At 52.3% G+C, this 27,739-nt stretch overlaps 2 protein-coding genes and 1 long non-coding RNA gene across 7 annotated transcripts in view; 2 read left to right on the top strand and 1 right to left on the bottom strand.

The window, feature by feature from the left end:
- Nucleotides 1-17,921, top strand: part of SON (SON DNA and RNA binding protein) — a 37,397-nt gene extending 19,476 nt beyond the window's left edge. For 2 of the 4 annotated variants that reach the window (XM_068179473.1, XM_068179472.1), the window contains exons 6-12: nt 817-1,008; nt 5,129-5,239; nt 5,757-5,873; nt 12,742-12,889; nt 15,430-15,498; nt 15,572-15,687; nt 15,760-16,386. In XM_068179473.1, coding sequence (XP_068035574.1) covers nt 817-1,008; nt 5,129-5,239; nt 5,757-5,873; nt 12,742-12,889; nt 15,430-15,498; nt 15,572-15,687; nt 15,760-16,371 — 1,365 coding nt within the window. In that variant the 3' untranslated portion in view covers nt 16,372-16,386. The other 2 variants (XM_068179474.1, XM_068179475.1) reach the window with 2 other exon arrangements.
- On the top strand, nt 5,884-7,882 carry LOC137468113 (uncharacterized). The gene is made up of 2 exons (XR_010995763.1): nt 5,884-7,555; nt 7,588-7,882. It is a non-coding gene; the product is annotated as an uncharacterized lncRNA (long non-coding RNA).
- Nucleotides 17,922-19,148: 1,227 nt separating the features above from the next.
- DONSON (DNA replication fork stabilization factor DONSON) lies at nt 19,149-27,604 on the bottom strand. Of its 2 annotated transcripts, XM_068179470.1 has the most exons (10): nt 26,981-27,604; nt 25,016-25,096; nt 23,591-23,794; nt 23,330-23,508; nt 22,739-22,917; nt 22,534-22,657; nt 21,715-21,819; nt 21,147-21,345; nt 20,096-20,296; nt 19,149-19,870 (listed from the first exon to the last, which is right to left on the bottom strand). In XM_068179470.1, the coding sequence occupies exons 1-10, from the start codon at nt 27,251-27,253 to the stop codon at nt 19,733-19,735; spliced, it is 1,683 nt and encodes a 560-aa protein (XP_068035571.1). In that variant the 5' UTR covers nt 27,254-27,604; the 3' UTR covers nt 19,149-19,732. The 2 variants fall into 2 exon arrangements, with proteins under 2 accessions (XP_068035571.1, XP_068035572.1); XM_068179471.1 differs by lacking the exons at nt 22,534-22,657; nt 22,739-22,917 and having other exon boundaries at nt 19,502-19,870; nt 26,981-27,603.
- Nucleotides 27,605-27,739: the final 135 nt, after the last annotated feature.

Genomic DNA, 27,739 nt, shown 5'->3' with positions numbered 1-27,739 from the left:
ATTAATAGGTATGGCTTGTGCTGTACACAAAATAAGCATTAGTGCACATTTAGGTAAGGTGTAAGGTAGAAATGGATTTAGATTTTATATTATGTTGTTAGAAAAGGCTACAAGGAAACTCCAGAAACCTTGGAATTCTGCCAGGCTCCGAGGAGGAATGAATGCTCTGTAGTTGTTATGGGCTGCTCTGCCTCTTGGTCTTGTTTTTGACCCTTCTTTCTCTCTCCTAAAACCATTCCTATCTGTATTCCTAGGAGTTTATCCAATATTATCCAGTGCTGCCAGTTGTGTTTACCTCTTGGAAGGGAACCCGGCAGGGATTTCTGCAGGTTTTTAATGCATTAACAGCACCAAGCAAAACAAGGCCATAGACATCGTCTGCTCGGGGACTCAGGCTGCTGCTAAAAATATGCCACAATTAGAAACCCAAATGCTGAGAGCTGTTTTCTCTCCACTCATGGGCAGCTTTTGATCACAGGCAATGTTTTGCTGCCCAGGATTTTTTCCTTGGAGCTTTCCATTCAAAGTACCTTTGTGGCAGGTGGAGGTTGTTCTCAGTGTGAATGGGGCCAGCTGGGAGAGGAGGGTCAGGGATTTTGGGCTGCTGAAGTTGTTTTTAGGGCTTTTTCATCTTCTCTGATAGCACAATTTGTAGGTCACTTGTGTGTTTTTAGGGCTGTGCCAAAATGATTAATTATAAAGGCTTCTTACTCGTTTTGTTCTGTAAAAACCAAATCCCAGGTGTTTGCAACAAAACCACCTCATAACTCTTGGGTGTTTTCAAGCCTGAACTTTTTCTCATTTTATTTCTTTCAGACTCCCAGCATAAAACCAGCACCACCACCCCAACCAAAAAACCAGGTCAGCCTGTCCAAGGAATTCCCTGTTTCCTCTGGGTCTCAGCATAGGAAGAAGGAGGCAGACAGTGTGTATGGAGAGTGGGTTCCCGTGGACAAAAACGGCAAAGACGACGGCAAGGACGATGTTTTCCCCAAGCCAGCCATTGAGGTAAGGAAGGCAAGGAGAGCATATCATATAAGAAAACCAAAACCATCACCTGGGCAGTCTGGTACCAAATCACAGTCTGGGAAAACAAAAAAGGCACTTAAAAAGGTCGTGCCTAACACTGCACTAAGCTGAGGAGCTGAGCTCTGCAAATGGGGATGCTCACATGGGCAGTGGTGAAAGCAGCCTGTACCCATCCTGCTTCTGGCAGCTGGTGGCTTCTTGGTCTCAACAGAATTTAAACTGTAGCTGGAAGATGAAAAAACTTCCTCGTTCAGTTTCCTGCAGGGGTTAATTAATAATACCTTGATTTGCACAATAATGTATGTAGCTCTGATTAAAATTGTCCCGCCAGTCTTAGAACAAGAACATCACACTGGAATGTAATCCATTAAAAATTGTAAGTCGCTTCCTCTGGATGTATTGATTTTTTTAACTTTCCAGTCGTATTTTCTCCAATGGCTGTCTTGCACGTGGCCTTCCAAAGGAGAATCTAATTGTATGGATAATAAACTAAGAAAACCAAAGCAAGTGTTTTTCCCCTTGAAATTTCTTCTAAAGAACATTTTTGGGGGCTGTTGTAAGTAAGTAAATTAAATATTTAAGAGAGATGTTACTATTTTTAAGTGTGTGTTGCCTCAGTGCACTGGCAGCCTTGTTCTCACACCTTCCAAAGCCAAACCCCAAAGCCTCCCCATCAATTTCTGACAAAGCCATCTCAGCGCTTGGTGCATTTTGTTTCTCAAAACCTTTCTGATACTGGTCAGTTCACTCCCTGAGGCACAGAAGGAATTTTCTTCTGGCTCTTCCACAACACCAAAAGCACAGAGGATGTAACTTAGCCAGCTTTTTCGTGGAATCCCTCAGAATTTGATGGTTGGGCACCCAGTTCCTTGTTCCCTCAGCGCAGGAGGGAGCTGCACTGTGGGCTCTCCTGCTCCAGTAAAACCCTGAGATGTTTGTGCAGAATGTCCTTCCCAGTTTCATTGCAGTAAATATATTTAACATAACTTCCTTTCCTTTCTGTTGTGTGTACCTTTGTAAATGCCTGTAACTATGTTGTCTGTTTTTATATTTTGTAAATAAATATTTTTATTTGCCTTTACCTTAACTTGGTTTGTGTTAAGGGTGATTTCAGGGGCGTTCAGCTCCCAGCAGGCTGTTCCATCCCCTGGGGTTTGGGAAGTGCAGGTACAGAATTGCTGTGTGTTTCTCCAGGGAGCCTGACAGGTAACACAGTGCTTCTCTGCTTAATTCTTTAATGTTCAGGAGGACTCTGTGGTGGAAATGGCTCCCTTGGAGCAACATGAGGCAGATCAGCTCCCTTGCTGGGGGAGTAGAGAGCTGGGGGTGCTTGGAACTTAAGCTTCACCTAGAATTGACCTCCATTTGTTGTTGCTGATTTTGCAATACTGTGACAGTTCTGGTGCAAGTCTTGACGTGGAGCCCCACACAATTGGTTTTGTTGCTGTGTTTCAATTCTCATATTAGTTATGGGCTTAGTCTGAAATGACCCTGCTAATACACTACAGCTTGTTTTAATAAAACCTGATGCCTTAAAGTAGTTGTGTGTGGCAGTAGGAGATGGAGGGGAAAGCCTGGAGTGATCTGAGGGCTCACCATGTCTGTAGCAGGCAGAGACACCTCTGAGGAAGGAGTGTTTGGAAGTGCAGAGTGCCAGGGCTGGGCTAGCCCAGGTGACTCTGCAGAGTGTTGGGATCTAAGGATGCAGTAAAAGCATTCATGGACCTCCAGAGTGTGTAAAACCTGCTTTTTATTTGCTTCAGTATTTATGATTTGTGGGGGCAAATGACAGAAAGGGCATCAGCCAGGAGAGCTCTGGGAGAGAACAGCACCTCACTTCCACCTGTTTTCCTTGACTCAGGAATAACAACAACTTCTTATACCTCAAGCAGAGATAATTTTTTTTTTCAAGATCCAAAGCTGCCATCGAGTGTCTTGACATAACACAGAGCCCTGATGGTCTCCAAAATGGAGAAGTGTTTGGGAATTAACCCAGCAGGGAATGTTGCTAGGCCCCAGTCCGGTAAAGCACTAACACACCTGTTTAGCATGGCAGTGGTCCCCTGTGCTTTCATGGACTGCTTCCATGCCTTTGTGTATTGCTGGATTGAAACTTTTGGTGAGTAGAAGAACTTTTATTTATCTCCTGGACCAGTTTCATAAACAGAACCTTAAATAATTATTTTAATAATTGTTTATGTGAGAGAAACGTGACAACTCAGCCAGTGTGCATTTGAAACAGGCATTTTTACATCTGTGCTGTTGTGTGAGGGGCTTGTTAGATAATATCTTGACTCTTCTTATGCCTTTTTTATGTTCCATGTGACAAGAAATAAGCACTGAACTCAGTCCATAGACACCTGGGACTTGAGGGATTTTAGCTCTGTTTTGGTCAGTGCCAGTGATCTTCCCAATCGAAACACCTTTTTCCTAAAGACAGGGGGAAAAAAAAAATATTCAAATCAGATTTAATAGAGCACAAAAGCAATTCCTGTGTTTGATGCCATTGTAGGTGTTCATATCTGTCTCTTCCTTTCAGTAGTACTGAATTCTTGACCAGGCTCCTGGGACAGGGTTTGTGGTTTAACAGTCTTTGTTTTGTTCAGCTGAGTCAATTTTAAAAGACTTTCAGTTTCTCTTCTTGGCCCTTTAGTACCAAATGTGTTAGAGGTCGAGGTTGAGATAGTGACAGCAAAAGAGGCAGGGCTTTTACAAAGCAAATGAAAATGAAGTTCAGGTTAACCCATCACCTTGATGTGTGTGTGCCAGCTGCATTTCTGATTATTGGGTTTCTTCTGTGCCTCAAACAGCCCCAGCCCTTCCAGCTTCTGCCACATCTCAAGAAATTCCATTTTTCTTTGCACACACTTCCCTTCCTGCCTTCCAAACAGAATGATCCATAAAATGCACATCCTTTGAGGAGCAGGGCAGAAGGATTTTATAAAATAGCTCCACACCAGCCAGAATTCGTTACAGCCCCAGATGTTGTGGATTTCTCTCCCCGTGGCTTTGCTCAGAGTGAAGCTTTGCAGTGAGCTCCTCTGTGTATTTCACATTTTCACCAAGTGACTCTGCAGCGTCGTTTCAAATTTATTTTCTTTATAGTTTACTGTAGTTTAGCAGCACAGATGTAGATAATTCTTAGCAAAGCAGTGGATTTTGTGAGCTCACAGCCTGGTTTTACAGGATCCCTGAGGCTGGAGCAGCCCTCCCAGCCCATGCGGTCCCAGCTGTGCCCCATGCCCACCTTGTCCCCAGCCCAGAGCTCTGAGTGCCACCTCCAGGGGACACCTGCAGGGATGGGCACTCCAAAGCTCCCTGGGCAGCCCCTGCCCAGGCCTGAGCAGCCTTTCCATGGGGAAATTCCTGCTGCTGGCCAAGCTGAGCCTGCCCGGGCCCAGCCTGAGGCCGTTCCCTCTCCTCCTGTCCCTGTTCCCTGGCAGCACAGCCCGACCCCCCGGCTGTCCCCTCCTGGCAGGAGCTGTGCAGAGCCACAAGGTCCCCCCTGAGCCTCCTTTGCTCCAGGCTCAGCCCCTTCCCAGCTCCCTCAGGAATTCTCCAGCCCCTTCCCAGCTCCATTCCCTTCTGGTTTAGGCTGAAGATGAAAATTAGAAACACTAAAGATTGTGGAATGCATCTGATTCATGCTGGAATTACTTTATACAGACAAGCTTTAGTGTGACTTAATAGCAGAGTGCTCATGTGAACAGCTCTGCATGAATTTTTAGTTAAATTGCATTTAATTCTGTTGGTTAAGATCTCATTGAACAGTAAAATGCTTCTCGGTTTATTGCACACCAGAATTTTTTTGTGACAAACAGTTCTTAGAAAATAAGTCATTGGATATTTTGTGTGTACAGGTGGTTTTAAATTACCAGGGCGTTACAGTTTAAATTCAGATTTGTCTTTGTTCAGGAAAGCCCATCTTGTGTGGATTTAAGTAGTCCCAGGATTTCCATCACGTTGCCTATTCCTTTGTCAAGCCAACAATTCACTCCATAACCCCACTTGGTAGCACTGATTCTCCAGCAGCTTTTTCCAGCTCAATTGGACACTGTGTGCTCTGCTGTGTTTTTACAAATGCTCTTTTTCCTCCTAGTGTGTGGACATAACCACAGCCATGAACGACAGAGCAGTGGCCCAGAAAAGGCTCAATGAGAACTCCTTTGACCTGGAGGCCATGTGCATGTTGAACCGGGCACAGGAGCAGGTAAGCTGGGGCCTGCCTTTCAGCAGCATTTTGGGGAGCTTGAGGAAAATCTGTTGTTTTCCTTTCATGGCAGCTGGTTTTCCTCTCCTGCTTAGGTTTGGAAACCCAGTCGTGGACCAGTGTTTCAAAGTTCTGCACTTCCTAACACTGAGCTTTGATGAGCTCCTTTGTGTATTCCATGTTTTCACTCAAGTCACTCTGAAACATAGTTTCAAATTTAATTTTCTTTAATTTTTTTTTTTGTAGTTCAGCAGCACAGATGTAGGTAATTCTTTCCAAAACAGTAGATTCAGCAGTTTTGGGGATGAGGAGACCTTGAACTCGCTGGAGGTGGAGCTCAGGTCTCAGGGTGACCATTCAGATGCTCAGATTTTGGGAGCACTGCTTTCATCTGAGTGGCAGTGAACACACCAAATACCAACAACACGATGTGAAAATTCCGGAGAGGCAGCAGAGGGGTGCAGAGGAAAACGTGGAGATGTTAGTGCTGCTCTCAACGTGGGTTTTGCCGTTGCAGATCGACGCCTGGGCTCAGTCCAACTCCATCCCTGGGCAGTTCACGGGCAGCACCGGAGCGCAGATCCTGTCCTCGGACGAGCTCACCAACAGCGGGCCCCAGGCGTGGATTCGAAAGGTACAAGTGACACAGACACTGCTGGCTCAGCACCACGCCTGACAGCAGTCAAGGATTGCAAAATGCCAGACAAGTGCCTTACCCTGTGGCAGAGCATGTGCCCGGTGCAGCAGGCTGGGCTCAGCCCCTGTCCCTGGCTGTCACCGCGAGGTGCGACCGGCGCGACGCAGCCTGCCACTGACGGGACACTGCTGGTGCTGCTGTGCTGGCAGTGGCAGATCCCTCAGTGCCTCACTGGCACTGGGACACGACAGGCAGGGTTTGATCCTGCTGCTGTTGAAATCGGCGGGTTTTGGCATCGGCTTCAGCGAACCGAGTCCCAGACTGCCCTGGCGATTGCCTTGGTTCTCTCTGGTTGCTCCTTTGCCTCTCTCTGGATCACCAGGGTTTTCTGGGAGCCAGAGATGGGGAGGATTAAAGCAGAGTTAATAAGTTACTTTCACTCTGATATTGTTTAGATACAGTGCAGTAGTTCCCTCTTGCTGTGGGTTATCACTGGCTGATTCTGGCTGCGTCCTCCATCCATGTGTTTTGTACATTACTCAAGCTGCATCTTTGCCAATGAACACTGAGCTGGTGCTCTGTCAGGAAGGAGATCTGAGGAGTTCAAGCAGCATCCACCTTCCAGGCACAAGGAATAAGGAGTTAAGCTGGTCAGTCTGGCAGGTGCTGCAGTTGAGTCTGTATCAGCTTGGGTTGGGACATCCTCCAAGCTGGGAGGTCAGATTTGAGGCTTAGGTGGAATTTTCCATAAAAGTTGGTGTCAGCTGAACACAAAAGTCTGGAATTATAATATCCTGAAAATAGAAGCATTTTTTTTTACCAGGATTCACTAACTTATTTTTCCACTTCATATAGCCAAGCAGTGCAGAGAGCCAGGGAACACAGATTTGAGTCACTGGCCAGATGGGAATCTTCTGGGATCTTGTCAGTGTTAATGCAGAATGTGCATGATAAAGCCTGCTTTTAACAACTATGAACAAGTGAGATTGTAGCAAAATGCTGCCTTTGATGAAGGCAATCCTTGTTCCTGGCAGAGGGAACTGTGAAGCACAGGGATGTGTTGGTGAGGAAGGAGTTTTTCCACTGGGGGGCTTGGGAAGGAGATCAGCAGGGCTGTGAGGGGAGGGTTCTCCCTGTCTACAGCACCTGGAATGGGTTCCCAAGGCCCTGGAAAGGGAGCAGCTCTGAGCAGCTCTTTCCCAAACCTCCTCCCTGGGGTCTCCTGTGATGGCAGTGACAGGAGGGGCTGCTCACAAGGGTGAAATGGAAAGGGCCAGGTGTGATTTTCCTGTCCTCCAGCTTCACTCTGGGATCTGCTTTAGAGCAACCCAACTAAACAAACCAAAACAGCAGCCAAAAAAAAAACCAGATACAAGCCCAACAAAATGCTTCGTGGGAAGAGAGTGGGAGAAGAGTGTGGTCTGTGCTTGTGGACACGACTGCTGCGAGGAGCAGAGGAATGTTGGAAGGTTTTGTTGGATCTGGGCATCAGTGAGGCAGCAGCAGCAGCTCTCCTGCCCTGCCCAGAGCTGGGAATGTGCCGTGGTCACAGTGCAGGCTCTGGGGCTGGGCACAGAGGAGGCTCCTGCTGGCAGCAGGAGGAGTTGGAGGCTGAGGGAGGCGAGGGCAAAGTCCTCTCCCTGCTCTGGCATTCCTCAGCTGCTCTCCTGCTCTGCCAGGTTCCCCTTCCCTGACAGCCCCAAGGGCCCAGAGCTGCCCAGAAGTGCCCTGGGGCTTCAGGAGTGGTGGGGCTGGCAAAGCCTCACAGAGCTTCATGTGGAGTCCTCCTGTGGCTGCAGGAGGATTTCACAGGAAGAAGTAGGCACGTGGTTCTGAATCCATGTTATCTTTCTCAGGGACACGAATACAAACCACCCATGAAATGCAAAGTACTGGTTGTGTGTTACTTGGACACCTGAAATTGTGTGACAATGATCAGTTACTAAGTCAGGCTTGTGCTCCCTTTCGTGCTCCCTTTTTTGGCCTAAAAACTGTATCTTAACATTGTATTTTTCACTCAGGCCAGGAGCTGGACTTTGATCCTTAGGGGTCACTTCCAGCTCGGGGTGTTCTGTGTTTCTGGGATTTTTATCTGCAGGCAGGGCTCTGGAGTTTCTTGGGGGATGTTGTGTCTGTGAATGAATGCCCATTGCTGGCTGAGGCTGTTTGCTGAAGGCACTTCCCTTGGGAATTTGCCGTGGGAGGAGCTGTGACCATCCAGCACAGACTGAGCCTGTGGCAGCCGCTGCATTTGGGTCTCAGGAAAGAAGGAATTAGAGCAAGCACAGACACTGGGTGTGACAGAGGTCACCACAACACCAGGGAGCTGGAACAGGAGAGGGACTCAGGAGGGCAGGAAGGGACTTGGGGAATTTGTTTGCTGAGCTCTGTCTTCACTTTGCATTTCGTGGATTTCACCTGTTCTTGTCCTTTCCCAGTGACTCTGGAGAGGTAATATGCACTCAAACCAGACTGCCTGGAATCTCAATTTGGGAATTAGGTACTGCAGGGTTTCATGTGGAGCACTGGGGTGGGGACACTAAGTAGCAATAAGGTTTATGTTTTTAACTCCTGGACTAATTCCTGGTGTTTATGTGCAGGGGCCTGAGCAGGGTCCATAAAAGAGTGATGTGGTGTTAGGTATAAAAAATTTATGAACAATCTCACCTGTTCCTTTGAAAAAGTGGCTTCTGTTTCAGTTTGTCACCATCAGTGTAATCAGTTCACAAATGTGACTCATCTTTTCTGAAGGTTGCTTCTATTTTTATTCCCTTTTTCCTTCCAAACACACTGTGCTGCTGAAGAAATGTCAGAGCAAGTGGTCAAACTCCTTTTGTTTTTCCAAGCAAATTCTGTTGAGGTCTGTTTACTCCCCCTTTCCCAGACTCACCCCTTGGTTCTGGATTTCTCAGCTCAATTCTGGAGCCTGAACTTGCTCCCCAAACCCGGGGTTGTGCTCAGGGGTGGCCCTGGGGAGCTGCTGGGGCACTCACTTGTGCTGATCCCTGGGGTGCAGAAAGTTCTGGGAAGTGCAAAGCTCCCTTCCATTCTTGCAGGCACAGCAGAGCAGAACTCCTCTCAGGGTGGAGGTGAAGCTGAGCCTTGTGGCTGCCCCTTGCCGGACTGCTGAGCTCCCCTCAGCCACACCTGCTGTTCCTGCTGGGAACAAGGAGCTTTCCTTGGGAGAGGCTCACCTGGCAGAGCAGAGCAGCTCTGTGCTCACCAGATACTGCATCTTGGGAAGGAATTCCTGCCTGGCAGGGTGGGCAGGCCCTGGCACAGGGTGCCCAGAGCAGCCCTGGCAGTGCCCCAGGCCAGGTTGGACACTGGGGCTGGAGCAGCCTGGCACAGTGGGAGGTGTCCCTGCCATGGCAGGGCTGGCACTGGGATGATCCTTAAGGTCCCTCCTGACCCAAACCAGTCTGGGATTCCATGATTCCATGGTAGGTGAGTTCTGTTGGACTGGCTGCTGTCTTTCCCAGCCATTCCCTTTTCCCTGCTGTTATGCAAAGCTGTGAGCAGCACCTGCAGGTGCTTGGGAACACAGGGCTTGTGAGGCATCTGCTGGGGTTCTTCAGCAAGGGATTCCTGCTCCTGTCTGTGGGAAGGATTGGGACTGCTGCTGAAAGGGCCAGAGCATCTTCCAGTTCAGCACCCAGCCCAAATTCCCTTCCTCAGGATCCCTGCAAGGTGCCACAGGGAGCAGATCGTGGTCAGAGCTCCAGGAGCGTTCGGAGCTCCCAGGGATGCCCAGGCTGGGATTATTGGGCTGTGCAGGGCCAGGAGCTGGACTTGGATGGTCCTTGTGCCTCCCTTCCCACTCAGGAAATGCTGGGATTTAATGGGAAATTCTGCTGCCTGGCACAGGTTTTTCCAAAGTGATGCTTGTTCCGTGGAGTTCAGCCTTTCGTCCAGCCCTGTGCTGTACCTGAACTGCCTCCTCCTTCCTTCAGGGCTGGTTGTCTTTGCTTCCTAAATTGTTGCTCCAAAGAGTCAGCCTGAAGAATCAGCAAGAGAGTTAATTAAAACTGCTCTAAACCCTCTGAAGGAATCAGGTTTTACCTTCTCTTTAAAGCAAGTGCTGACACAGGAGTATGGCTCTGGAGTGTCTTCGTGTGTTGGCAGAATGGAAGTGGGATTTCATGGAATTTAGAGCTCAAAATATAAGGAAAAAGGTATCAAATTATCCTGCAGGCTCCCTCAAATTAAGATCAGTGAATGAGAGAGAAATGCTTTTGTAAATGAAGAGCTAGTTCTGACAGCAGTAACCGAATGCTCAGAAACCTGGGGGTTCTTGCATTGCATCCCCTTTAATTTGTATCTGCAAAGGTCCAGAGCTGCTCAGGAGTTTTTGGGAGACTCACCCTTGGATGGTTTTTAAAATGAGAAGAATTGTGCCTCTTGCTTCCCTGCTTTTGTGATCATTTCTGTTACTTCTATGGTTTTCAATGAATTCCAAACCCAGCACCAGTTTTATCACCACGCATTAAATCATGGGCTGAGGGAAGTTTTCTGTTCCTAAACTACAAAAAAATACAATGTACAGGTGGCATCAGAGGTTTACATTCACTTTATTATTAAAAGAAAAAAAAAAAAAAACCCCAGAATCAAAATGCAGGAACTTTTTCCTTGCTGCAGACCTTTGCTTCTTCAGTGACCTGAGTCCAAGTGGGCTTCTCCTGGCTCCTTTTCCACTGGTATCAGAATTCCTTCCTCTAGCCTTTGAGTGGGATGCACAAGTATTTGTGTCTTCTGGAATTAAATTATTATTATTATTGTTGTTATTGTTATTGTATTGATATCGATAAATAATATTGATATTTTAATATTTATGATTGTGGTGATGATGATGATGATAATAATAATAATAATATTGTATTTGTTGTGCTGGTTCTGTTGGTCACATGAGAAGAGTCAGCACAAAATTCCTGCTGCAGTTCCCCTCCAGGATCCTGAATTCTCCCATGGAAGGGGTGCTTTAACCAACGGCCCTTTGGCACCTAGAACTTCCTATTTCCAGTTTCTGGAGTTTGTTCAGGCTCTGGTAATTCCTCTGTAGGAGCTCAGGGCTTTGACCAGGAACAGGAGATTTTGGTTCTGTTCTGTCCTTGCTCCAGCCCTGAGCCAGGACACGTCCAGGTGTTTGGGAAAGCCGAGTGAGCCCGCAGTGACCTCAGCAGGAGCTTGCGCTGTGTCCTTTGTGAACTGAACACACCCCGTGGTGCTGGAACAGCCAGGGAGCCAAATCCTGCCCTCCCAGCAGGAGCCAGCCCAGCTCCAGAGCCTGGAGGGTGCTCTCTTTCGGGATGTTCCTGGAAAAGACGGGAGGAGGGAGCGGGATCTGAGGGAAGGGGTGTGGATGCTGTGGCTGGATGCTGTGGCTCTGCTCCTCCAGCCGCGTGGATCCATGTGGATCCAGGCAGGGATTTCCTGGCATAGGCAGAGACTGGGAGCATTCCTGGCACAGCCTCCAGCGAGGCTTTCCTGTCACACTTCTGCCAGCCTCCAGCGTGGGGGCTGGACACAGACGTGTGCCAGGAATCCCTGGGAAACGCGTGGTCTGCGGAGGAACACCTGTGGCTTTGTGACCTGCCGATGGGAAGCAGGGCCCTGGGAGCCCTGGGAAGCCAGGGACCGTCAGTCCTGCTCCGGTGACAGCCCCAGGCCTGTGCTGAGCTCCAGGAGCTCCCAGGGATGCCCAGGCTGGGATTGTTGGGCTGTCCGTGCAGGGCCAGCAGTCCCTCCCAGCTGGGGCCATCCCGTGATTCTGGGAACTCTGGGGAACTCCTGCCCTTGCAAGCACAGCTCCAGAGGAAGCAGAGCCCCGAGTGTTGTGCGGGCGTGCCCGGGCAGCGAGCGAGCCCTGCCCGGCTCCGGGGCCGCCCCTGCTGCGCGCCGGGCTCCACTGGTGTGCGGGAAGGCAAGCAAGGTTCTGCTGTGATGGAAATGCTTGACTTGCTTCTGGGGTCAGCGGGGGGGCACGAGAGATGATAGTTCACAGAATAACCTGTGAACTTTCACCCCTCTATATGGAAACTTGTTTCAGGGTCAAATCCTTGTAGCCGCCTTCTTGCCACGGTCAGTGCCAGCCCTACTATTCACAACACTGCGGCCAGCGAGGCCTAGGTACGTAACATTTAAGGAGTTTTTACAGTTCTTTACATCAAAGCAGATGTTTAAACTTTCTGTTGATAAGCTTTCACCGTTTAACAACTTTTGTTAATGCTCATTTGAAAGAATGTGACGACTGCTGCTGCTAAACTGGGGGGCCAAGCGCCTTTTTCCGTTAAAATAAAAGAGAGGGGAAAGCAAAACCTGTTTGTTCCATGTGGAATTTCAGAGTAGAACTTGAATGTGCAACTGCTGTGTAATGGATCAGGTGGGGAGAGGTTTTTTTTTAGATTTAAATACGCCTGAACAGCCTGTGAATGTCATGACTAAATGTGCTTGTGTTCTGTTGGACGAGGAGGTGCCCCTGGCACAGCTGTGCCGGGATCCGTTCCCATTTCCCGAGCTGAGGAGATCTCTGGGATCAGAGCAGAGTGTTTAGAACCGGATGGTTGTCGCTTGATTAAACACATCTGTGTGCCAAGGGTCACTGCCACTTTGGGATCACCTTAGACTTTTCCTAAGTTGTTCTTTTTTGCCAAACATTGATTTGTGTCTCGTGTGTCCGCGTGAATTCCGGGTTCCACGCACTGGTTTGGGCTAAAAATCCACAGAGCTCAGGTGGATTTTTTATTTTTTTTTTTTTTTAATTGAGTCTGTGAAAAGTTGTTAGAGACATTTTTTGGAAGTTCCCACTTCTTACTTAAAAGCACAGCGCTAACTTCAGGCCTTGTTTTACTTCTCTTTTTCTGGATAGGATCAGTTCTTAAGAGCAGCCCCTGTAACTGGAGGAATGGGAGCTCAGCTGATGAGGAAAATGGGCTGGAGAGAAGGAGAAGGGCTTGGGAAGAACAAGGAAGGCAGCGTTGAGCCCATCATGGTGGATTTTAAGACGGATCGAAAAGGTGAGTCCTGCCTCAGAAATGTCTGGTGGCTTCTCCGCTCTCGGGCTGCCTGCAGGTGCCAGGGGCCCTCGGAAGCAGGAGGTGTTTCCTGGTGGCTGCACTGGCACCCCAACAGACTCTGGGATTTTGCCTCAGGTTTGCCAAGGCCTGGGCTCAGTGAGGACAGAGCTGAGCCCCAAAGCTGAGGGCTTTGGGGCTTCCCTGGGGATTCTGGTCCTTTTTTCTGTCCCTCATTTCCCTGCTGTTCATCTCCAGCCTGGTCCTGCTGAAGCATCTCTGCTCATCCTCAGGGCTGGTTCCAGAGGTTTTTGCCTCCACTTGACATGGAAACCTCCCCTGTTTTCCATGGTTTCCTGTCCATGCCACAGGGGAGAGCTCACTGGTGCAGCAGAGCCATGCAGTGAGTCCAGGCAGTGGTGCTGCTCCTTCAGCTTGGCCACTGTGCTTTGTGTGCTGAGTGCTGATGGAGGTCCTCCGTCTGAAACACCTCTCCAGGTTCTGACTGCTTTAAATCCAGAATTCAGCAGTCAGGATTTCTCATTTAATTGTTCTGCTGTGCATGGGACAGAACAGCTCCACACTGACTGTGGGACAGATTCCTGCTGTTCTCAAGATTTCTTCTGCACCAGGAGCCTTCAATCCCGTCTCAAAGCAAGGGGTGGAAATACTCAGAATTTTCATTTCAAGGCCATTGGGTGGAGCTGGGAGCAGCCTGGCACAGAGGGAGTGTCCCTGCCTTGCCAGGGGTGGCACTGGGTGGGCTTTAGGGTCCCTTCCCACCCAAACCATTCTGGGATGTCAGGACTTGTGTTGGCTTTTTCACTGCTCAGAATTGAGCTTGGAATGGCCAAACTCCTCCCGTGTTTTTCTTTACAACCTTTCAGTGTAAAGAAAGAAATGAAACCTGAAATGTGCCTGGTGGCAGTGATTGCCAAGGGCTCCTCCTGGCCTGTGAGAGTCATCTGAAAGCAGGGGCAGCCTTCAGACAGCCGGGCTGTGCTTTGGATTTCCTGGCTGCCAAATGTTTATGCTCATGTGCAGCCTTACCTGAACATTCCCACAAAAGATGTGCCTGGATGCAGAATTCCCTCTGCTCTCCACCCAGGTCTGCGGCACAGGGAGACGAGGGGCAGGAGGTGTCCTGCTCACAGACAAGCAGGAAACATGATTATATAGTATATATTTTATATATATTTGGGACAAGGGATTATATATTTAGAGATTTTATATTGAGGACAAGTAGTTTTTCAGACATCCATGTTCTTGGGAATTTATTAGACATTTTTCAATGTATAAACCAGTATTTTATTTTCTAAATTATTAAAGTTTATATTTCAATAATTATTAAAATATCTGTTTTAATAAATATTGATGTATATTTATAAATATAAGCCAGCCCCCAATAAAATACGGTTCCTGGTTACAGGAAGTGACTCAGGAGGCTGCAGCTTGTTTGAAATTCCCAGTTGAGGTCCCAGGAACAGGAGGTGGAGTGGAGCGTCAGTGACAGCAACAGGGAGAGTTTAATGAGGAGGATGAGAGTCCCTTGTTAGGTTTGGGTTTGAGATTCTGTAAAGGGGGGAAACCCTCAGCCTTTCCTTCAGGGATTGTCTCTGATGGCTTCATGGCCCTTGGAAAGGCCCTGCTTAGGGGTTGCAGGAATATTGGGATGAATATCTGGTAAGGAGGGAAGGATTTCCCTGTAAAGCAAAAGAAACCCAAATGGCACCCAAAAAAGCTGAAGGAGCAGGAAGACACTGGAAGCAATTGCAGTATCTCCCTGTCTTTATTCACCAAAGCCACAGCAGGAAAACTTGAGGTAAGAAACAAAGGAATATTGAAAGGTTGGAATCTGAGAGTGGCAAAATCCACGGGGAGAAGCCTGAGCTTCTCTGATGGATTGTCACTGGAATTTCAGACATTTCTGGCAGTTCTTCATTTCTTGGTCTTGTAAGGTTTTCAGAAGAACAGTGTTGAGCTTTGGTGTTTGCCTGTGCTCCCTGCATCCCTTTGGGGCTGTTCCACGCTCTGCTGCTTTGCTCCCAGGTGGGATGGAGCTCTCAGCTTGGGCTGTTGGAACACTGGTAAATTCGGAGCGCGCACGGGATCCGTGTGTCATTCCTGCAGGAGGGGACACAGGGACATTTCCGGATAATGGGAATGGTTCCTGTGCCCCCGTGTCTGAGGCAGACTGAAGGCAGGGGGTGACTCTGGGCTGCACAAAACAGGAGGAGAATGTTCTTCGCTGTCTCCCTTGTTGATTGCTTCTCCAAAGAGGGCATGGAAAACCAGGTTTCCATGGAAAACCAGGTGTTCCCTGGCTTGTTTAAGACTTCTCAGAGTTTTCTCCTCCTGGCTGCTTCAGAGTCTTCCTGGAGCCTTTGAGGGGAGAATGTGCTGAGTGGAATGGACGGAACAAGGTGGAGGGTTGAGAGCTGGGTGGAGTCTCCAGGTGTCCCCTGTGATCCCGGGATGTGCTCTGCTGATGACTCAGGAACCAGTGGGAATGGGGAATGTCAGCGTGCCTGTGTTGTTTGCAGGGCTTGTTGCTGTGGGAGAGAAGGCCCAGAAGAGGTCCGGCCATTACGTGGTGATGAAGGATCTTTCAGGTGAGGTTCTTGTCTGGAATAATGCAGTTCCCAGAGGCTGGGTGGGCCCTGACCCTGCAATGTCTGCATGCAGGGAAGCACCCGGTGTCTGCGCTGATGGAGATCTGCAACAAGAGGAGGTGGACGCCCCCCGAGTTCGTGCTGGTGGACGACAGTGGGCCTGATCACCGCAAACATTTCATCTTCAAGGTGGGTCTGGGCTGCCTGCCCCTGTGCTGCTTTCTCTCTGCCAGGGGTGAAATCCATGTTTCTGTTTGATAGAAACACCTCACGGGGCTGGCTGAGGATGGTGGAGCCGTCTCGGTGCTGGAATGTGCAAGTCCTGTTCCTGGAAAGGCCAAACCGAGTCCCTGGAGCACTTTTTTCTGGGATCCCAGGGCTGGAGCCCCTCTGGAGCCAGGCTGGGAGAGCTGGGGGTGCTCACCTGGAGGACAGAAGGCTCCAGGGAGACCTCAGAGCTCCTTGCAGGGCCTAAAGGGGCTCCAGGAGAGCTGGAGAGGGACTGGGGACAAGACCTGGAGGGGCAGAACACAGGGAATGGCTTCCCACTGCCAGAGGGCAGGACTGGCTGGGATCTTGGGAATTAGGAATTGTTCCCTGGCAGGGTGGGCAGGCTCTGGCACGGGGCTGCCCCTGGGTCCCTGGCAGAGCCCAAGGCCAGGCTGGACACTTGGGCTTGGAGCAGCCTGGGGCAGTGGAAGGTATCCCTGCCCGTGGCAGGGGTGGAGTGGGATGAGATTTAAGGTCCCTCCCAACCCAAAGCCCGGTGGGATGCCACAAAACATCCGTGCTGAGAGGCAGCCAGGGGTTCCGTGTGTCCCTAAAGAAGAACTGCCCAGACTGTGCCCGGGGCAGCCACGGCCCCCTCGCTAACCCCTGGTTCCCCCGTGCCAGGTGAGAGTCAATGGCAACGAGTACAGGCCCACCTTTGCCAGCCTTAACAAGAAGCACGCGAAAGCCACGGCGGCCACGGCGGCGCTGCAGGCCATGGGACTCGTACCAAAGGAAAGCATGGTCAATACCACCATGTTCAGGAGTGCCTCACACCGCTAAGCTTGGCTTTACTGGGACACTGGTTCTGAGCATTGTACTCTGCACAAGAAATGGTATTTGCCCCTCTCATGTTGTAAATACATCGGCGATTCCCACCTTGTAAAAACTGTACAGACACCCACAGGTTTTTCTTTTGTACCATCCAAATGTATTTAAATCATACTTAGTTTTTGGTATGTTTATATTGTTTACATTAGTGATGTAATTATTTCTTAAACGACTAAATCGGACGACAGACTCTGGAGGCATCAGAAATCCAGACCCTTGGCTGAAGCTCCTGCAGTTCCTCTCCTGTCAGAACGCTGGCCCTTTGATACAGTTCTGTAGTGGCTGCAGAGTTCCCTGGGCTCGGGGGGGTGCTGGGGACACCCGGGGGCCGTGCCCGGGCTCTGCCCCCAGGTGCCGCCTGTGCCCCAGGACCGCCGGAGCCGCGGGCGCTGCCGGAGGGACGCGGAGGTTCGGACGCGACCCGGCCCGGCCTCCTGGCGGCCCCAGGAGGGGGACCTGGGGCTGCTCTTCCCAACCAGTGAATCCACTGCCTGATGCCGATTGTACGGATTTGTGGTTCATGTGAATTTTAAACTCTTAACAAATCTACAACTGGATTTGGGGGGAGGGAGGGGGTAGAATGACGCTTCAATTGTTGTACCCAACTTGGTCAATAAAGCAGCACAAGTTCATAATCTTCACCCCTGGTCAGTAAACAGTAATTCCAATGGATGCCAAGCCAGGAAACAGGAATTTAAATACCCCGAAATGCCTTCTGCAAGAAACACAGACAATACAGGAGTGGCTTTGTGAGGATTCTCAACAGCCATTGGGATGGCAGGAGCAGGTCTGGTTGTTTTTGTTTGAACTTTTACGAAATAACTCCTTGGGAAGAAATGTTTCCATAAGGATCCTCTGCTCTCAAGGGGCCTGGTCCAGAGTTTGGGCAGTTGGACAGTGGGAGAGGACGTGGAAAGCTTTTCCTGCTTTTAATTTTATCTTTTATTTAAGAAGCATTCATCTTTGATTTGTGTGCACGTGGGATTGGAAGGGGCAGTGCACCCTCCCTGAGGGATCCGCGTTAGGAGCAGGCTGCCAGGATTTCTGCACTGCGGTCGTTCGGGTGCTTGTCCCAGACAGGTCTTTGTGAGGTGTGAACCTGAGCTGGGTCTGGGGACAGAGCAAGCCCAGCCAGGCTGCCCAGGCCTCACGTGAGCGACCCTTTGGCCGTGGGTCCATGGAGCTGAGGAATTCCTGGTACCTGGAGCCGCGTGGATCCCATCAGTGTCACAGAACGCGGAGTCTCCTTGCTCTGCAGGGACAAGGGTTGGTGTTTCCTGTGCAGCAGGGAATTGGGATTGGTTTGGAGACAGAACAGCCCCTCTGAGTCTGTCCAAGCGCTCTGGAAATGCTTCAGTTGATCTTCATTTCATGGACGTTCTTGTCTTGAATTAAACTTTTTTCCCTTTGGCATCTCGCCTTCGGTCTGACTAAATGTGTGGAGCTTGTCCTGGGAACTGCCTGGGAGGTGTGAAAACCCCAGGAGACCTGGGAGGAGGCACCCTGGGGGCGCTGGGGGCTGGCTGGCTCCACGGGGCCGGGAGCAGCTCCCACCACACTCGGTGGCTTGGCAGAGCCCAAACCTCGCAGCTGCTGAGGATTCTCTCCGGTCTGTGCTCTCCGTGGCAGCTCAGAATTCACAGCTGGACGCGACCAAATTTGGGAATGTACGAGCCCCTCTTCTCGTTTTGTTCCTTTTTCTGTAATCCCTGTTTCCCATGCATGAGGTAAAGACCTAAGTTCTCTCCCAGCAGCAGAGAAATCCAGTCCCACTGAAGACTCCATTTGAAAAATGACTATTAGGAAGGGTCTGGATTTCATGGCTTAAAGCTGGGTGGGGAGTCTGTGTGCACCCTGGGACAGGAACAGCCCTGCACCCCGGAGCTGGGAGCAGCTGGGATTTGCTCCTGGAGCCCACAGGTCACAGCAGCTCTGTAAAGCAATGGTTAATCACCAAGAATCCCAGCAGAGCTGCATCCCTGCTGGGTCCCCGGGGCAGAACGGGTCTGGAGGCAGAGGAAGCTGCTTTTGCTGGCCCAGGCTCAGGGGCTGCCCCGTGCCCGTGCTGGGTGTGCAGGGCTTTGCTCGGTGATCCCAGACCCGAGGGGCAGCAGCAGGGAAAGCTGAGCCTTGCTGCCCACGGCTTCACTTCCAGTAAGAAACTCCAGATTATAGAGATATGGCTGGAGAGCACAAACACGAGTTGGTTCTACTTCCCACTCAGCTTTGGCATTCCCTGCTGCAGGAATGTGCTCAGCCAAGAGCTGTGGAAAAGCAACACACTCCCCAAAAGGCCTGGGACCCCTCTACCTGCAGGGAAAGCTCAGAGCCCCTGGTCAGACCCTGCTCCTCTGTCTATGATCCATGGAATCCCCGGGGCTGGAAAAGCCCTCCCAGCCCATGCAGTCCCACCTTGTCCCCAGCCCAGAGCTCTGAGTGCCACCTCCAGGGGACACCTGCAGGGATGGGCACTCCAAAGCTCCCTGGGCAGCCCCTGCCCAGGCCTGAGCAGCCTTTCCTCCTGCTCAGGGGCTGCAGCCAATTTAATTCCTCCCCTTGTTCCCCTCCAGGCTGTGGTCTGTAGGCCTGGGGTGGGTGTGGGAGCTCTGCTGAGCAGCTCTGGGGCCCTCTGATCTCCATTCCTCCCTGTGGAGTTCAAAGATGACCCCAGCCCGAGAGGTGCCACACACCAAGGTGCAGCTACCGAGGGTGGCAGGGGGCTGTAAACACTCTGGGATGGGGTTGTGCCAAGCATTCCACCCATCCATAGGATCCCAGGAGGTTTGGGCTGGAAGGGTTCATCTGGTTCCTATCCCCTGCCCTGGGGGGGTTCTAGTTCCAAGCTGGTTATGAGTTCCTGCCCCAAGCAGGAGCAGAAATTCCTTACTTGGAACAGAAGGTGTCTGTGCGTGGGGAAGAGCAACCTGCCAGGGGCAAACCAGACCAATAAAAACACGTTTTATTTAAAAAACTTTCTACGATAAAAAAGATGTCCAAGGCCTTTCCCCCCCTTTCCTTCCAAGCCCTTGGAAGTGTTCCTGTGCAGCAGCTGTGTGGGGTTCCCTGTCCTGCCCCGAGCCCAGCACCTGCAGCCCTGGGAGGGAGTGTCCTGCTCCATGGACCAGCAGCGTTCCTAGGCCTTCCAGGTGTAGGTGTAATCCTTCATCTCCAGCAAGCGGATGGAGGCTTTGCCCAGAGTCGGGCACTGCCGCAGCTGATCCAAAGTCTTGGGATGCAGCCCGCAGGCAGGCAGGTCCTGCTGCACGTCCTCCTGCGGAGGGCACACACACGGGGTGAGCGTTCCTGTGGGAAGGGCCCGCGGCTCCGGCCGGCGCCGGGATCCCGCTGGGGCGCTCCCCATTACCCCAGTGCCGAGGGAGGACGAGCCCCAGGGGCTGCAGGCGGGGATCCCGGCTATTCCCGTGCCAAGCCCTGCGAAGGGAGGGTCCCGGTCTGCGCGCCCGGCTCCCGGGCGGGGCCGAGGGGGCGTCCTCACCTGGGCCGGGGCCGGGCGGGTGTTGAAGGCGGCGCTGGGCTCGTGGGGGCTGAGCAGGGCGCGGAAGGCGCCGCGCTGCGCGGGGCCCAGCACCAGCGTCAGGGCGTGCAGGGCGTGCGGCAGGACGGGCCCCAGCACCTCCAGGCTGAACATGTCCTCAAAGCCCCCCTGCACCCGGGCGCGGCCGCTGACGGTCCGAGCCTGGGGGCAGAACACCGCGGTTAGTGCTGCCCACACCACAGCCAGGACAAGCGCTCACCAGCCCCGGCACTGCCTGCCGGGCCACGGGCCCACTGGAAGTAGAAACACTTCTCAACGTTGTCCACTGCTGGTGCAATGCATGAGGTTTTACTGTCCCTGTAACAACTCCTAAAATGTACCCCCTGGACTGCAGGAATTCTGTAGGGACTGGGAAGGGAAGTGCACAAGAACGGGATGAACTTCTCTGGTGGAACAAGTAGCTCATCCTGTTCTTCCTGGGAAGAAATTTGGGTTAGATACAGGGAAAGAATTCTTGGCTGTAGAGTGAGGAAGACCTGGCACAGCTGTGGCTGCCCCTGGATCCCTGGAAGTGTCCAAGGCCAGGCTGGACGAGCCTTGGAACAACCTGGGACAGTGGCCATGGCAGGGGTTGGGACTGGGATGATCCTGAAGGTCCCTTCCCGATCCAAACCATTCCTTGCAGGAACAGAAAGGTGTGCCGTGGCTCAGGGGCTCCTCGAGCAAGGGGCTGGGATAGTCTGAGACCCCGTAAGATCTGGGGAGAACCTTAACAGCCATTTTCCCTCTGGGCAGCTCTGCACAGCCTCTCGTCTCTCGGGAGGCGAGGAAAGGGAACACTGGGATTCCAGCTCAGTGCAGGGATGTGATGTAGGGATTCAGGAACAGGCTGTGCCTGCAGACAGAATGCTGACTCAGGCTTTAGCCACAAAAATCCCGCCGTGCTGCCTGAGGGAAACGTCACCAAGTCAGGGTCTGATCCCCCGGGTAAGGAACCGCGTCCTCCCCCTTCCTGGAGCCAGCGTGTCCCTCACCTTGAGGTGTCCCTCACCTTGAGCGTCTGCATGGTCCCGCCGCGGAAGGCCACCGGGGACAGCAGCGTCGGGGGCAGCCCCGCCTGCGGCCCCGCCACGGCCACCAGGCTGCGGCAGCTGATCAGGAAGTTCAGCAGCGTGAAGGTGTTGCTGCCTCTCACCAGCACCAGCGACTCGGGTCTGTGATCCACCTGCACCTCGTGCTTCTCCTTGCGCCTGGGGAGCCGAGTCAAGGGAAAAGCACGGCGCAGTGGGAAGCATCCATGTGCCAAAAGGCTGTAGCAGTGAGCACCCCCACACCCCATCTGGCCAAAATCCCCAAAACCAAACCCCACCCCGCTCTGCACCCATCCAGATCTGCTCTTCAGGTATTAAGCAGCATCTTAATCCTGGCTTCAAATCCTAGAAATATTGGCAAAGTAACTAAAAAGAAAATGCAGTATCTCATAAAATGCAGGAACGTGAGGATTCATATTTAGAAAACAGTTCTCAAAAACTTCTACAGAACTTAAATGTGAAGCACAGCACCGTAACAGCTGCAGGGTTTTCTCATGTCACACATCTGGAAGATCAAAGGAAGGATACAGTTGGATAGAAATAGTATCTGGTTTCTTCACCTTGTCTTGGACTCCCATCTCCTCAAGCCAAGAGAAGCTTCCATCATCATCATCATCGCTGGGAGCTGGTTCCCTGGAGACACAGGATGAGTGTTAGGAGGGCAGCGCCTCTGAGGAAGGTTTTCCAAATGGACTGTGCAGGAGCCTTGAATTCCAGCACTCACAACTGTGGGAAATGGAAAGATAGAAACTTCCACAGATTCAGGAGGGTTTGATCTGCAGCCTTGGAAGGAGCTTGGATTGATGTAAAAAATAGAGTACATTATTAAGTAGAATAACAGACATTAAGAACAAAGAACAGACATTACGTAGAAAAATAATAAACTTATTTTCTGTAGTTGTAAGTAAGAATATGCCTTAGGTAAGTAAGAAACTGTATTGATAAGATGGTGAAGGGTTTATAATTACATTATATACTATAATTGGTTATATATAACTGGGTGTGGTTGTATAGAGTATCCAAGAGTTTAGAAGTTATAACAGAAGCATCTGTGTGTATGCGAGTTAGAAGCCCACTGGATAAAAGTATCCGCAGTGCCGTAGAAGTAAGTAAAGGTGACAGAAAAGCAAAACAAACCCCGTGGCAACTGTCCATTGGGTTAGAAAGTTCTATACTGCCTTGTAACAAAGAAACTTGTGAGTGCTTTGAGCTACGGCCGAATGCTTGCTCCTCTAAAATCTCAGGGCCTCCGAGATGGTGTTTGTCTGAGCAGTAAATGGTCCTCAGCCCCATGGCCCCATCCCTTTACTACAAACAGCCACGATGACACACAACACTGTTACTTACCCCGCATCCGCCACGCCGCTGCCCCCTCCGAGGCCCTCGGCGGTGTCCGCTTCCAAACTCTCCTCAGAGCTTTTCTGCTTCCCGGTTCTGCTTTCCTCGAGCAGAGGCAAGGAGAACTCAATGCCTGGGGCGGAGGACAGGCCGCAGTGAGGGGCTGTGTGCCAGCCCCGCCCCGCGCCCGCGCCGCGGCCCGCGCCGCCCTTACCCTCGCTGCGCATGGCCTCGCGCAGGCCGCGCGTGGTGGGCGCGATGGCGGCCGTGGGCACGGCGCTGCCCGCCAGCCCCGCGGCGCGGAACAGCACCGAGAACTGCGCCGCGCACACGTAGAAGTAGGGACACAGCCGGGCCCGCAGCAGGTTGTACAGAGAGGTGAAGCTCAGCGACCTGGCAGGGGGACAAACCGCGCTGGCACACCCGGCAGTTCTCCCCTGCTGGAGAGGGAATCTGGACGAGGCCTGGAGGGACAGGACCCGGGGAATGGCTCCCGCTGCCAGAGGGCAGGGCTGGATGGGAGACTGGGAATTGGGAATTGTTCCCTGGCAGGGTGGGCAGGGGCTGGGATGGAATTCCCAGAGCAGCTGGGGCTGCCCCTGGATCCCTGGCAGTGCCCAAGGCCAGGCTGGACACTGGGGCTGGAGCAGCCTGGCACAGTGGGAGGTGTCCCTGCCGTGGCAGGGGTGGGAATGCAATGATCCTTAGGCTCCCTTCCAACCCAACCCATGCCACGACTCTGTGATTAATTAAAATCTCCCTGTGTCACTCTTACCCAGCCCACCAGTAACTTGGCTGCACTTACCACTCACTCATGAGCACCTGCTGCAGGGCCTCGTCCTGCGCCCAAGGACAGGCCTTTCCAGCCATCCTCCTGTCTGCCCCGAGGCGGGGGAACAGCGGCAGCCAGGGCAGCGAGGGGTGCACCCAGTAGACCAGGCTCTGCTGGAAGGCGCAGCGCAGCTCCGTGCACAGCCGCGGCTCCTGCGGGTCCCACGGGGTTTGAGGGGCACGGCAAAGCCGCCACCCGCAAAGCCGCGGCCCCGGGCACCCGCCCGGCCCTCACCTGCACGCTCTGGGGCAAGGGGGGTTCCGCAGCCCTGCAGTGCTGAGCAAACCCCTGCGCCTCCTCCTGGGCTTTCAGGTGCTCTGCCCAGGCGAAGGGTTGGGAGGACATGAAGAGAACCCGGGTTTTAATGCTCCAGTCTGCGGGGAATTCCTCTCTTGGCGAGGAGGGAGCTCTGGGTGCAGCCACGGGCGAATGAAGGTCCTGAGCAGACAGAAACAGCATCAGTCAACTCGCAGAAAATCAAACCTGCTCACGGGCCGAACCAGAGGCACAGCTACTATTCTATATATCATTCTATTATTATTTTATATCTATACTGTTCTATTATTTATTATAGAATTTATAATATCATTTACCCTATTATTTATTATATTGGTTATTGTACTGCTTATTATATTGTTTATTATATTATTTATTATTTATTATGTTGTTTATGATATTATTGTGTTATTTATTACATTATTTATTATGTTATTTATTATATTTATTATAATATTTATTACGATATTTATATTATTAATTATATTCTGTATTTTATAGTTTTTATTTTTATATGTATTATATATATATCTATATTTTTCTATTATTATTTTGACTATTTTACTCAGTACCAGATTCTAGCAAAAATACTCGATCCCATTGCCTATAAAACCACACCAGAGGGCTCGCACTCATGAGTCCTTCCAACAGTATAAAACAGGAACAAATAAAATTATTATTGTGTAACAATAAATATATATCTATACATGATTTAAATAAATTATACAATAATAATTATTATACAGTTATAAATTATTATATCTAAAAAGCTCTGAGCCTGATGTTTATGAAGACAAGAATTTCCATGCCAAAATGATTATTTCATTTCACCTTCTCCTGGTGACTGTAAGGTCGCATGCTGAAAAAAGCCCTGGGCACCTCCAAAACAGTTTGCTCTCTTTTTTCTATCCTTCTAATTTAGTTTGAACTTCAGTTTCTGTACCTAGAACTACATTAGAGGATGTCTATTGAAACTCGGTTTCAATCTCAAGGGCTGGTTTTCAGGAATTCTTGCTTTCTTATGTGCCGGATGAAGCGCTCCAGTTCTGTAGCTGAAAACCAGAATGCAGGAGCTATCTGGTGAAGAGCATCCTCATCTCAACTACATATAAAACTAAGAAACAGTAAAATCATAGTTAGGAAAACTGAAAGGCAACAACCTCCGTCCATGGAACTACAAGAGCAGAGAGGTCAGGCAGAAGGCTGGGTTTAAAAGACTGTCACCAGAACGGAAACCAATGTAAGAAATTTCCTTGAATAGGGACATTTCAGTAGATTCTTTTACACAGAGATGGGCCACCAAATACCACGTGAAAGAGTTTCAGATTTCGGCGTGCCCTGAGAACAGCTGGAATATTTTCAGCAGCGTGTGCCGTTCCATACCTGGCTTAGGGCGAGCGTGTCGGAACTTTCAGCAGGCTCCTCTCTCCCGGGAGGCTTCTCTTCACAGGCCGGCTCTAAAAACTGAACGAAAGAACAGCATAAGGAAGGCACAGCACAAAGGAGGCACCGGGCTGATCATTTTAAAAACCGTCCTTGCAGCGACATTGCCCGAGTGATCCTCAGCACCGGGGCTGCCAACAAACCCCGCTCGGGGCGAGCACAAGATCCGCACCCAGCGCTGAGCCACAGCCCGAGCCCAGCAGGGCCTTGGGGGCGGCGGGGACCAGCCCGGGGTGCATCGGAAAGGGGCTGAGGGCGAGGGCTGAGAGCTGAGCGTGATGGCTGAGGGCTGAATGCGATGGCTGAGGGCGTAGGGCCATGGCTGAGGGCGTAGGACCATGGCTGAATGCGATGGCTGAGGGCTGAATGCGATGGCTGAGGGCGTAGGGCCATGGCTGAATGCGATGGCTGAGGGCTGAATGCGATGGCTGAGGGCTGAATGCGATGGCTGAGGGCATAGGGCCATGGCTGAATGCGATGGCTGAGGGCATAGGGCCATGGCTGAGGGCGTAGGGCCATGGCTGAGGGCGTAGGGCCATGGCTGAATGTGATGGCTGAGGGCTGAATGCGATGGCTGAGGGCGTAGGGCCATGGCTGAGGGCGTAGGGCCATGGCTGAATGCGATGGCTGAGGGCGTAGGGCCATGGCTGAATGCGATGGCTGAGGGCGAGGGCTGAGAGCTGAGCGTGATGGCTGAGGGCTGAATGCGATGGCTGAGGGCGTAGGGCCATGGCTGAGGGCGTAGGGCCATGGCTGAATGCGATGGCTGAGGGCATAGGGCCATGGCTGAATGCGATGGCTGAGGGCATAGGGCCATGGCTGAATGCGATGGCTGAGGGCATAGGGCCATGGCTGAGGGCGTAGGGCCATGGCTGAATGCGGTGGCTGAGGGCTGAATGCGATGGCTGAGGGCGTAGGGCCATGGCTGAATGCGGTGGCTGAGGGCTGAATGCGATGGCTGAGGGCGTAGGGCCATGGCTGAGGGCATAGGGCCATGGCTGAATGCGGTGGCTGAGGGCGTAGGGCCATGGCTGAGGGCGTAGGGCCATGGCTGAATGCGGTGGCTGAGGGCGTAGGGCCATGGCTGAGGGCGTAGGGCCATGGCTGAATGCGGTGGCTGAGGGCTGAATGCGATGGCTGAGGGCGTAGGGCCATGGCTGAATGCGATGGCTGAGGGCATAGGGCCATGGCTGAATGCGGTGGCTGAGGGCTGAATGCGATGGCTGAGGGCGTAGGGCCATGGCTGAGGGCGTAGGGCCATGGCTGAATGCGGTGGCTGAGGGCTGAATGCGATGGCTGAGGGCATAGGGCCATGGCTGAATGTGATGGCTGAGGGCGTAGGGCCATGGCTGAGGGCGTAGGGCCATGGCTGAATGCGATGGCTGAGGGCATAGGGCCATGGCTGAGGGCGTAGGGCCATGGCTGAATGCGATGGCTGAGGGCGTAGGGCCATGGCTGAATGCGATGGCTGAGGGCATAGGGCCATGGCTGAATGCGATGGCTGAGGGCGTAGGGCCATGGCTGAATGCGATGGCTGAGGGCATAGGGCCATGGCTGAGGGCATAGGGCCATGGCTGAATGCGATGGCTGAGGGCGTAGGGCCATGGCTGAGGGCGTAGGGCCATGGCTGAGGGCGTAGGGCCATGGCTGAATGCGATGGCTGAGGGCATAGGGCCATGGCTGAATGCGATGGCTGAGGGCATAGGGCCATGGCTGAATGCGGTGGCTGAGGGCTGAATGCGATGGCTGAGGGCATAGGGCCATGGCTGAGGGCGTAGGGCCATGGCTGAATGCGATGGCTGAGGGCGTAGGGCCATGGCTGAGGGCGTAGGGCCATGGCTGAATGCGGTGGCTGAGGGCTGAGGGCTGAGAGCGGAGGACCCCGCTGCCGGGGCTCGGTCCCACCTGCCAGAAGGGCGCTGCCGATGGATCCCCGCCCGCCGGGGCCGCTGCCGGAGGCTGAGGGGCGGCCGCCGCCCGCCGCGGAGCGTTGTCCAGGCTGGAGAAGGGGTTGCGGCGGCGGGCGGCCGCAGAGCCCCGCGGGGCCGGGGCGGCGGCGGCTTCCGCGGCGGCGGTGGCGGGGTCGCTCCTCCGTCCAGGACGTTTGCGCTTCAGCCGCAGCAGCGCCGGCGGCTTCTTGAAGCCGGGCGAGTGCCCGGGCTCGGCAGGGGCGGCCATGGCCGAGCGGGGACCGGAGGAGCCGCGCTCCCGTCTTGGCGCCAAAGAGCGCCCGCTCCGCCCCGGGGCGGCGCTGAGGGAGCGGCGCCGCCATCGCTGCCGCCCTCAGCGGCTCTGAGGGCAGCGCGGCTCCCGCCAGCCCCGCTCCGCCCGCACCGGCGGCACAAACCTGGAGCGCAGAGACAGACGCCGCTGAAATTGTGTCCGTGCCCTTCCAAATGCACCCGGACAGCGGCCCGAAGGGCTGGGCTCGGCCGCGGCAGCGTCGCCGCACGGCTGCCCCCGGGCCGAATCCCCTGTGCAGATACCGGGGCCCGGGGTGTGCGGTGGGACACCAAACACACGGCGTTCCGTCACTCCGGGAGCAAGAAACGAGTTATTTGGGAGAGAAAACTACTTTCAATGGCACTAGCCTGTTGTACATGGAGTTCAAAAGGCATAGCAAATACTAGAAAGGTATAAGTAGAAATACCTGTGGTCCAAAAG

This window comes from Anomalospiza imberbis, chromosome 2, assembly GCF_031753505.1.
Source record: "Anomalospiza imberbis isolate Cuckoo-Finch-1a 21T00152 chromosome 2, ASM3175350v1, whole genome shotgun sequence".
Classification (NCBI taxonomy): domain Eukaryota; kingdom Metazoa; phylum Chordata; class Aves; order Passeriformes; family Viduidae; genus Anomalospiza; species Anomalospiza imberbis.
This window is presented reverse-complemented; position numbering and strand designations above follow the sequence as displayed.